General features: G+C 41.7%; 1 protein-coding gene across 1 annotated transcript; it reads left to right on the forward strand.

The window, feature by feature from the left end:
* Positions 1 to 3,246: 3,246 nt before the first annotated feature.
* On the forward strand, positions 3,247 to 10,790 carry GPHB5 (glycoprotein hormone subunit beta 5). The gene is made up of 3 exons (XM_029951981.1): positions 3,247 to 3,355; positions 4,388 to 4,598; positions 9,672 to 10,790. Exons 2-3 carry the CDS (start codon positions 4,395 to 4,397, stop codon positions 9,858 to 9,860), a joined length of 393 nt encoding a protein of 130 aa, XP_029807841.1. The 5' UTR covers positions 3,247 to 3,355; positions 4,388 to 4,394; the 3' UTR covers positions 9,861 to 10,790.
* The last annotated feature ends 1,054 nt before the right edge of the window (positions 10,791 to 11,844 follow it).

Here is an 11,844-nt window from a genome sequence, read left to right on the forward strand (position 1 = left end):
CTCTATTCTCAGACTCACACTTTTTTCCTTTTTTCCACATTTAGTACCTTTGAAATCAGGATATGTGTGACAATTAATGGTGTGATATAATTCTTTTTAAAAATTTTTAATGTTTTTAAATTTATTTTTGAGAGAGAGAAGGCAACAGAGTAAGCAGGGTAGGGACAGAGAGAAAAGGAGACACAAAATCCAAAGACAGGCTCTGAGCTAGCTGTCAGCACAGAGCCCTACGCAGGGCTTGAACTCAGGAACTGTTGAGATCATGACCTGAGTTAAGTTGGATGCTTAGCCAACCGAGCCACCCAGGTGCCCCCATGATATAATTTCTTATTGGCAGCTTCTTATTTCTTAGAGGTACACACAATTTTGATGGGAAAGAAAGAGAAACAACTTGTGTTGCCTGTTTATCATGTAAAGGCACTGAGATGAGCAATTTATAGGTGTTATTTTCTAGAATCCGCACATGAAGGTTCTGAGGGAGGCATTTTCAGTTTTGTGGAAGGCTGAGAGACCCAGGAGGTTATGAGACTTGTCCAACATCACAAGTTGGCAAGCGTCAGAGTCAAGATTTGAATACAAATCTGGATGACTTTATTGCCATAGGAACCTTTGGGTTTTTCCATCTGACTTGCCCTCAGCTTGTTCTGTTCAGAAAAGAGTTTGCAAACCTTAAATTAGTGTTAGGTATTAGGTTGTGGTTAGGAAGGACCTTATGAGTCATAGGGTTCAACCCTATCGCGTTACAGATGAGGAGACTGAGGCTGAGGGAAATGACCTGCCCAAGCCCGTCACACAGGAAGCTGTGCCACTGGGAGGCAGCAGGGCTGAGCTGGGAGGAGAGTCACCAGGCTCTTGGAATGTCTTCATCTCCTGCACACACTGTCCACCCCAGACACTCCCCGCTGGGGCTGCCTCCGTGGACCAGGCCTTGATTGCTTAGTCCTTTAAGGCACTGACACTCAGCTCATTCCTCTTCTGTCTAATGCTTCCCCAGACCTCAAGATGATTGCTCATCTCTGCCCCTACTGCCCTCTCCTTATCCCTAGTGAAGCTGTTTCTCATCACTTATCCTCCAGGGTGACAATGAATCCATATGATGATGAAAATGGAAGAAGAGAAGAGAAGATTCTTGAGGACCTGTGCTTGAAGACATCTGCCACATCTTTGCTACCTCAAGAGAGCACCTTTAATGATGGAAATGTCAACAGAGATGGAAAAGAAGGTGGCATAGTCACAGTCTATGGCTCCAAGATATCCTGTAGATATTAGAGCCTCAGGTAGCCCTTGAAATCACAAAGCAACCTCTCACTCTGCTGGTAGAGAGGCAAGTGGTGTGGCATAGTGCAAGGACTGCAAAAAAAGTGGCATCCATACATCATTCCCCTTTTCTGTACCCGTGATGGAGTTGATGAGCCAGTGCCCTCCACACTGTGACCATTCAGATGTCCTCTTAACACAGTGTCCAGACAGCACCTTTTGACACTTGGTTGTAGAGATGAAATAAACTCATTTGCCATCCCCACTACTGTCAAAGGCTTTGGAGAGGGGAAGATTACAAAATAACTGAGCCTCTACGTCTCCCAGAGGAAATAGGAGAAAATAATCACTCATGTACAGAATTGTTGTAAGACTGAGAGATAACATATGTAAGAACACAGTGGACTTCATGGATCCTGGTACGTAGTAGGTGCTCAGTGACTACAGATTGTTGGTAAGGTTAATACTGATGGGGAGGTAGGTGGGATGTACAGCTCTATATTATAAGGAAATTGGAGATTGTGAAAGAAAGGTACTCTTGGTGTTTCTGTTGTATTTATCTTGTGACACTGCAGACACAAGTATGTATGTTTCAGGTCTGATCTATAAGGGCTGAAGAGTCCTCTTCGGAAACACAGTTCAGAATGGCAAGTCACCATTGGCAAACTCTAGGCCTCGCAGGTTAAGAAGGTCACATGGGGTACGCAGTGTGTCCCACAATACCCCAGTTCTGGTTACCCTACTCACAGGCTGAAGGACTGAAGAAAAGTCTTTTATTCTGAGCCCATTTCAGTTTTCTATGAAACACATAATAATCTGACTCTAGAGGTAGGTATATTGATGGTATAGTGATGGATTCACTGAGGGTAGTTACACATTTTGAAAAAAATCATGCCCTGAATGAGTAGCTTGTATTTAAAGAACACTTTTCTTTGCAGAAAATAAGAATGCTTTTTTTTTTAAAACTTCTTTATTTAGTATCATTTGTTTAATGTGCTTCTTAAATGTCTCTGGCTATGTCATTATTTGCTCTGATATGTAAACTCCTAAGGGCAGGGATGATGTCTGCTTCATTTATTTTTTAGAGCACCCAGAATAATGCCATGACCAACGAGGTTTTTAATCCATTAATCCATTTGTATGCTACTGTTGTTGATTGGAATAGAAATTGTGTCCCATGCTCATAAAGAATACTATTTAATTCTTAGTTTAGACTTTCCAGAACCAGAAGTCTAATGAAATATTTCCATTAGAACACCATCGAATATCATTACATTCAGCACAAATGTATACTTATGGGCTTATTTTCTTGAAATATCAATATTAATTGATTTTCTGTTATAAAAACCTGTCCAATGTAGAAATTGTAAAATATGCTGAAAACTATATGCAAGAAATAAAAAGTCATCTTTAGTTCCCATGCCAGAAGATAATCACTTCAAACATCTTGGTGTTTTTTTTATGACTCGTTTTAAAGTGTTATTAATATTATCTAATACTTAACTGATTTTAAGACTTTCAAAAGGTTTCTTCCTTTTGATTGCCATCCTTTAAGTTAGTGGTCTTGTGTTCTTTCCAGGAAGAGTTATTGTTTTGTTATTTTCAATGTATTGAAATGTGCTGTTGAGTTAAGGGAAAGAATTTGCTGTGAACTGCAAGTGACTGGCTCCTGTTTTGAAGGAAAACTGTGGTTCCCATGAAGGAAAATTAATCCATCTTGCCCCAGTGCATTTGTTCCCCTGAGAACCAGGTGAACTACTTTTGACTGTTTCCCTAGGATTATGTCACCCACCAAGGTAACTTTCTGTTTCAGTAGGTGATGTTAAGAAACAAAACAACACCCTTTAAGTTAATCAGTTTCGGAAAATAGAGACTGGTTTTATACCCCAAGGCTTTGATGTGTTTAGTGGTTCCTGTAAGGATCTGCCTCTCTTTTGTTTTGATTGACAAGACCCTTCCTATATATTTGAGCAGTCAAGCAGCCCAGTCACAGAGGGCAGAGACATTTACCCAGAGCAAACTTCTATCACTCATCGTGATTTTCTGAAATCTTGGGTGAAGTGTGAGCCCTAAAAGCAGTTAGCTCCAGCAAGATCAGGTAAGTGCTTCTCTGTATTTGTAACTTCATCCCACCAGAAGGGAAGTCTGAAGAACCCTGCTAAGGTGACATATCAGAAGTGGATCAGTAGAAGTGGATCAGACTGAGAGATCAGATTTCAAAATACATAACTTTGCAGCCATAATGACTGATTTGAAGCAATAACGAATTGAGGATGTTCCATAAATGCAGTGTCCACTCTTACTTTAACATCCAGGTATGTCCTGCCCAGTGGGCCAAACATGACGGAAGTGATTCTGGCTCCTGGAAAAGCACAGAAAATGACCAAGACCCAGAAAGAACAGACTTGTCAGTAGATTGGGATTATGTTTTATTCCCCTCTAATGCTTTCCAATATGTAGATTTAAATTGAATCGCAACTAGGTGCCCATTACAGGGGAGGTATAGAGCAGAGGCAATCTGTAGCTAATCAGATCCATTTTTATGAAGGCCCCCAAGTCAGGTGCCAAGTTTCATAACATCTTGTGCATACCCATGTTTTATGGTGGGTTGGGTGAGTAACAATACATCTGGGGCATACAGTTTTCATTTATCTATGCCCCTCCCTTTTCCCATCCATCACACTGAAAATATAATTTTGAGCAGACAGGTAACATGGCACCAAGTACCCTAGATCTGAGCATAAATAATTTGTGTGTATTCATGTATTATGTTAGGATATGCATTACTTCTGGTGTGACTCATATTTTGCATTTATTTTGAAGAGACCATTGGAACAAACTTCTTGAACACATTAAGTCAAGTCCAGCAGTTGGGTCACAACAAGGAAAAGTCTGAAGATGCCCTGGGAGGGTTGGGTGTCTAATGAGCACAGGTCCATGGAAACCATACTGGAGTCAGAAGAAAATTCGGGACCTGTGTTGGAGTTTGCAGGCATTTACACTTATGTGGCTCATTTCTTCTGAAATTCTAAGAGCAAGGTGCCTTTGACAGTGACCATCGTATCATTGGTCACCCCCTCGAAGGAAGCTAGCTCTCTTAATAAACTCTCTTTCCTTTTCCTCTCTGAAGGAACACCATGAAGCTGGCATACCTTTTCCTTGGCCCCATGGCCCTCTTCCTCCTGGCTGGCTGCAGCTTTGTCCTTAGCACGTCCAGTGGGAACCTGCTCACCTTTGTGGGCTGTGCTGTAAGGGAGTTTACTTTCCTGGCCAAAAAGCCTGGCTGCAGGGGCCTTCGGATCACTACGGATGCCTGCTGGGGCCGCTGTGAAACCTGGGAGGTGAGTCTCAAGACCAGCCCAGGTGCAAAGCCTGGGTTGATTCCTAACTGTTCAATTTTTTAGTAAAATGAATTAGACTGGGACATTTACATGGAATTTTTAAAAATAACAGTTATTTGGCAATCTCCAAAAGTAATCTGAAAGAAGCATGATCTTGCCCCTCTAACAAAGCATCGATAAAATTAATATTTTTATATTATACAGTGTCATATATTTGGGAATCATCTTTAAGAGGTTACGATGTGCCATTATTCTACCCATATTACAGATGGCAGGAGGAATTCAAGGAGTAAGTGACTGCAAAGTTATGTAGACAGTCAGTAGAAAGTTGGGAATAAATCTGGTTCAAGCATGCAACCCAGACTTCTCTATATTCCTCTACCTGTAATGCAGCCAGCCAATTACCAAGAGGCAGACCTTGAACTATCTAACAGGTGACGATGGGTCCTCAGTTCTTCCCTCAGTGGCTCATGTACAGTTCTGCCCTGCCCCAGCTCCGCACTGCAATTCATAGGGGCCTTAGGGATTGTCACCAACAGATCCATGAAGTCCCTTTGTATTCAGTGATATCCAGCCTTTTAAGAGGTAGTGCATTAAAAATGAGAATAAAAATCTTGGACAAAGTTAGAACCCTATTGGGCTGAGATGAGATGTTTGCCAGGTGAGCAGGTGAAAGGCCCATTCAGCACCCTATCCCATCATACCACAGAGTGACCTTTAACTCTTTCTACTGAGGCCTGGCTTGGTTACTAATGAAGCACCAGCTCTGATTCAAAAACCATCAAAACCCCTGGCTCAAAAGCCTTTAATGACTACGCGCTACTGCAAATTCCCAAACCAACTTCCAAGGTCTTCAACAATAGAAGTCTACCTCTTTTCCCAGAGGGTCTGTACATATCCTGAGCTCTGGTCTTGTCAGACTGATTTTGAGAAGTTTTATTAAACACCCCTCATGAAATCTCACTTTTGGTCTTTTTCTCATAGCCCTTCTTATTTCTGTCATCATTAAATATATTCTTTGATGCTTGTGTGCAGTGCCAACTCCTTCCCCAGAGGTTTCTGACTTGCTGGTCATCCCTGACTCTTGTTCACCTTTTGTCTAATTTTCCCCCCACCACACAACACTAGATTCTAAGTTTTTGAGAGTAGAGCTTTATTCCTTTGCCGTTGACAGCTCTTGTTGAAGTATCATATATAAAAAAGACCTTTAATAAATATTTGTTGAATTATATGGGATTGACCTCCATCTGGAGTCATATACCTTTTCTTTTTAAGTTTATTTACTTAAGTAATCTCTACACCAAACATGGGGCTTGAACTCATGACCCTGAAATCAAGAGTTGGATATTCTTCCAAATGAGCCAGCCAGGTGCCCCTGGAGCTGTACAGCTTTTACCCTTACTGATGCTAACTTTGAAGTTGGTGAACACCGTGAGAGGACACTGCCTTCAGAAAAAACAGCCATCCATTCAGGAACTCAGAGAGCAACCTGCTATAACTTAGATAAAATCATGGCCCCATGACTGGATTGGGTTCCGGTGACAAAATTTACAAATTAAATAAAATTATTCCACCTAATTAGCTTTATTTTTGTATCATCCAGGGGCTTGAGACTTAGTGGCCAGATAAATTACTAAGTATACTCTGGCTGTGACTCGACATCAAACTTACTTTGAGGTGGGGGTAGGATTGGCATCTTATATTCAGGGCTTGGCCTGGCCATGCCTGTCTCTACTCAAAGTCCATTTCTCAGCTCTTTGGAACTCTCTCTGGGCCTACATGTCAAACCTCATTTCCTTCAACTAAGCTCATTTTCTCTTTTCTTTAAAAATTGACGAGTGACTTAATTGGATCCTGGTTACCTACAGGAGGTCAGGGACTATGTCCTCACTGGAGAAATAGAAGCACCAAGACCTTTAGAGAACAAGGTTATCCTTAATGTTAGCCAGCTTTTATTTATGCCTTTACTGTACTATGTGCAGGGAGGTTACTTATAGAAAATTTAAAATAAGAGAATGAGATTTAGTTTCCCAGTAATCTAAAAGCTTCTGAGATATAAAGTGCTTATTTTTGGTAACTTAACTGGAGAGCATGTCTGAAAATGAGGATGTCTGTGACAGTAAAGCAGCTTGATTTACTTCAAAGGTGGGGCTATTGATAAAAAGAGCCTTTGTTCATGGCCTGGGTTTAGGGTTGCCAGATTGATCAAAAAACCAAACCAAACCAAACCAAACCAAAGCAAACCAAACCATTATGTCAGTTAAATGTGAATGTTAGACAAGCAACAATTGTTTTTTGGGACCCATTTGGTTCCAAATCAAGGCTTGGCAAAGAAACAGTTAGGGGAGAAAATACCCCAGTCTTACTCTGCTCCATGCCCTGGTCTCCTGAAGTACATGGGAAGGAAGAGAGCAAGGGAGCTCATTGATTCAGTCCATAAATATTCAACCTGGGTAGTAGGTTGAATAAGAGTGGAGAGTGGATCGAAGAGGGACTAATGGATGAAATCCAGTAAAGCTATCTTTCGGGGTGCTTAGTTGAAATGCCATCGGCAGTATTGTTGGCTGTGAGAGTCATAAGTTATCTATAGGCATCTTATTACCCATGCAATGAGTAGAGACATACTTTATGCTAAAAAAATTCTGTTGTTTATTTGATATTCAGATATTACTGAGTGTCTTAGATTTTATCTTGGTGCCGCTACTTGAGATTCCAAATCTCAAGGGGAAGAGGGTAAGAGGACGTGAAGCAAACTGAGGAGGGTAAAATGCTACCTGAAAAGTAGGAGGAAGCAGTGATATCAGATTGAGCTCTTCCACACAGTCCTTGTCAAAGGCAAAGCCATTGTTTTCATGACAGTCATGTAAGAAGTTCATCCTGGTTCTCCGTTGAACATATTTTATTTACCCAATACAAGTGAAGGCATTGTTTTTTGAAAGCTTGTAAGTTGTTATTTTTATTGTTACTTCCTTGTTCTTACAACCACTCTGAGAAAAACAATAGATTACATTTACTGACCACTTATTTGGTGCTGGGCATCCTACCATATCTCCACGACACTGCTGTGAGGTAGAGATTTTGTTTTACAGAGGAAAAAATCTGAGGCTTCAAGAAGTCAAGTGGACTTGCCCAGGTCTTCAGCAAATGGACAACCAGGGGTTCAAGGTTGAGGGTCTGACTATAGATTTGAGATTTTTTTTTTTACACAGTCTTTTGGTCTGTTATGTATTTATTTACTTATTTATTTAACACTCATCATGCCATTAATTCCTAGGTTATGGGTTCCAGTAGCTCAGGCTCCCTCCCCCTGGTTCTCACAAAGTCTGCCTCTCTGTGTGGAGCAGGCTGGCGCTTTGGCTGAACCCAAGTACCTTTCTCTTTGGCTTCCTTCTTCTGATTATTTTCCTTCACACACTTTAGGAAGCTAGCTCGGCTCTTTGAGTGCTTAACATGCTCGATACGTACATTAATTCTCTTGGCAAGAATCTTGCCCGTAACTTGTTTTTTTTACAACAATGCCAAGAGTTTGCTGGATAACACTGGAGACTTCCAGGCTTGGCATAGTTAACATTTGTGAAGCACTCTGTTTTGAATAGTGCCCATCCCCTTGATGTCCACAATACCACCTGTCTTGTAGATTCGCATGTAGCTGGCCAAAGCAACTCTGTGTTCTCGAAAAGGCCTGAGAGCACATAGTGGGTGCCTCTTCTCTTTCCCTTGGTGGTGGTCATTTTGGCGAATTACCTGAAGACGGGGATTCCACTACAGGGTTTGGGATTTTAACTACTACTTTGTGCTGATTTCCTGATCTATATGCTCTTTATAAAATTATCTTTGAATTCAAGATTTATAAAAGGTGAAGGCAGGAAGTGAATCTTTTGGTTATCAGAACAGCACACAGGGCATTGCAGAACCTGCCTTGCTCTTTTCTGTCATTAATTCAACCAATAGTATTGAGAACCTCCTGGGTGGCAGGAGTTGCTCTGAGTAGTAGGGGTGCAGCAGTGAGTAAAATGGGGGGAAATCCCTGTCCTAATGGAGTTTGCTTTTTAGAGTGGGAAAAATACAACACATATTAATAAAATATGTAATATGTCCCATGGTACTAACAGGTGCTATAGAGAAGAAAAAGCAGGAAGAGGGTGGGAAGTGGCAGGGTGTGGAGGTGAGATGTTATGATTAGAGATAAGATGGTCAGGAAAGACTTCTGTGAGAGTGTGATGTTTGAACAAAACATCAGGCTGGCGAAGGCAGAAGAACGTTCTAGGCACTGGCAATACCAGGCCAGAGATTCTGAGGCGCAGCTGTTCTTGGTGGATCTGGGGAACAATCAGGGGATACTGTGAGTGGAGCAGAAGCCAGCAAGACAGGGTGGCTGGAGATATAGCAGGATGTGCAGGTGTGGAGAAGATGCTGGAGGGTCTTGAGGGTGAACGTTTTTGACTTCTACTCTGAGATGGGAAATCACTGGGACTTTGAACAGAGAAGAGAGAGCAATCTCATTTATATTTTGAAAGAATCACTTTGGTCTACTGTGCTGCAAATTGACTATCGAAGGTAGAAGAGAGACCAGTTAGAAGACTTTTCAATGATCAGGATTATTCATTTGCTAAATATTTATTGAGCACTTGCTCTGTGCCATGAGCTCTTTGGGAACTCAACATATGGTACAGAAAGCAGGTTGCTGCTTTCAGGAATTTGCTTTCTATTGGGAGGAGAGAGATTCACAAGTAAACAAATGACTAATGACTTAGTTTCTGAAAGTCATTAATGGTTTGGAGAATAAGAAACAAAAGGGCAGGGGCGCCTGGGTGGCTCAGTCGGTTAAGCCTCCGGCTTCGGCTCAGGTCAGATCTCACGTTCGTGGGTTCGAGCCCCATGTCAGGCTCTGTGCTGACCGCTAGCTCAGAGCCTGGAGCCTGCTTCCGGTTCTGTGTCTCCCTCTCTCTCTGACCCTCCCCCTCTCATACTCTGTCTCTCTCTGTATCAAAAATAAATAAAACATTAAAAAACAAAACAAAAAACAAAAGGGCATGTTCTAATGGCTTCCCTGTTTTCTACCTGTGAGGATAGAAGCCCATTCTGGAACCCCCCTACATTGAAGCCCATCATCGAGTGTGTACCTACAATGAGACCAGACAAGTGACGGTCAAACTGCCCAATTGTGCCCCTGGAGTGGACCCCTTCTACACCTACCCCGTGGCTGTCCGCTGTGACTGCGGGGCCTGCTCCACTGCCACCACGGAGTGTGAGACCATCTGAAGCTGATGTGGGCTACAGAACACAGCTGGGCGGCTTTGAGCTTCACGGACCCCCGTGCTTGGGCAGCGTAAGCAGCTATACCCCCTGGATTCAAGGATTGTTTAATTTTGACCACCTGTGGAGGACATTCTGCGTCTCCCTTAGGTCCAACTCAGGCATAAGGCCCAGAGGCAGCATAATGATGCTAAAAATGCAAAACAACATTTGTGTTTTCACTAAAATAATTTCTCTAGTTCACACACTTGCAAGTTAATTTATGTTTGCCTTGAATCTCAGAACATACTTTGTATATACCACGATCCAGCTCCAATCTGGATTTATAATATGCCAATAGTTTAAATGCAGTGGAAGTCATTAGGAAATAGGTCTAGAAAGTCTTTATGTTCCTTTCTTTTATTTAACAATTGGTCTTCAACTAGATTTATGATCAAAGAGGCAGATATTAATAAAGGCAATGCTTCATCCTCAACTCCCCAAAGAAAATCCAATTGCAAGCCTTTTTAGAGAAAATACTCCCTTCTTCTTTTAACTGAGCACTTATCTCAGATTCAAAAGTGCTCAGATTAAAAGGGGGAGGCAATGGTAGCTCAAATTGAAACATGTTTGGTCTGGGTGATTATTTTCCCAAGAAAAATTCTTGATTTCCCCCTTAATGAAGATTCCCCTTTGTGATAAAAAGCAAAATAAAACAAAACAAAACTCAGAAGAAAATGTGAACTAGAATCAGGATTCAAGTTTAAAAATGTACAGAACTAAACTCTGGGTTTAGACTCATGTGATGCTCTCCCAAAGTGATGGCCAAAATGAGTAATCACAAATATTCTTTCCCATTTAGCATATTTCAAATTTAAGCTGCAGTTCTTTAAATCTGGAAATTTTGCATGTTTATAGGTGTAAAGCTGCACTGTGGGCTCGGGGGAAAGTCTGTGATCAACTAGGTCTTGTGCTCTCTAAAATCTTACAGCAGCTGATTCTCTGTGACTTTTTTTTTTTTAACTCTGGTGTTACACAAGTGTCTTTAATTCTGACATTTTGAGGGTTGAAATGACCTCTGTTCCTTTTTTCACAACACGCCAGGAAAATCTGTATTAATGCCAATAAAGCATGTTCTTTGTCTTTTGAATTCATGAAAACTTTCAAAAAAGTTTTTTTAGTCTTTAATATACTTGGAATGACAATAGGAAGCACACTCAAAATGAACTTTGAAATTACTTCTACTTACACATTAATTTAGGATGTCATGTTTAGTAAGAGACACAGACAAATGACCCAAGGTGACTCCATCTGGACTCATATCCCTGGCATATCCCAGCTGGGAGCCAGGAGCCCTCCTTGAAGGAAGAATGGATAAGTCCTCACAAAAACAGTAACATGACTATTGGGGTTAATGGTCAAGGACTGGGATGCTGAAGTGAACATCTGGGAGTAAAGAACATGAGCAAAATCTACCCCAGTTCTTAGCAGAGGTCTGTTGTTAGGCAAAAAAGTCACTCTAACACACAAGGTAGTTGAGAGCCTGGGATCTCGGCTGGACAGTGGGTAGCGATGGGAATAACACTGGGTGTTATAACCCATCCCCAAGAACTTCCCTCAGAATTTTCTGATAGGAAAGACTGCTTCTTAAGGAAACTTAGGAAAAAAGAGCAGAAGCAGTAAGGGCTTGCCACAGTTTGAGAGGTGACTACAGCATCAGTAAGAAGCCAGGCAGGAAGCCAGTGATGCTCTGCAGTCAGACATTGAGGACAGTTAAATGGAGATGCTATTTATAAATGTGTGGGCAGAGTTAAGGAAACCAACAAGGGGTGATAAAACACTCTGAATTCTTGTTTAGAAGCAATGAACATCCCTAGGCTGAAGGAGAATAAGAGGAAGTGATTATCAGACCCCAGAGAGAGCTGAAGAGAAATGTCTGAGGTAGCTGTGACCTTTCTTAGTATGGCCTAGCTGGTCCCAAATCAGGGCCTGGCAGGGAGGGAGCCAGGGG

This window comes from Suricata suricatta, chromosome 9 (assembly GCF_006229205.1).
Source record: "Suricata suricatta isolate VVHF042 chromosome 9, meerkat_22Aug2017_6uvM2_HiC, whole genome shotgun sequence".
Classification (NCBI taxonomy): Eukaryota; Metazoa; Chordata; class Mammalia; order Carnivora; family Herpestidae; genus Suricata; species Suricata suricatta.

Coding starts and splice junctions, on each gene's coding strand:
- GPHB5 (XM_029951981.1), top strand. CDS start 4,395: ATGAAGCTGGCATACCTTTTCCTTGGCCCCATGGCCCTCTTCCTCCTG. Junction 4,599..9,671: donor GCCGCTGTGAAACCTGGGAG/GTGAGTCTCAAG, acceptor CTGTGAGGATAG/AAGCCCATTCTGGAACCCCC.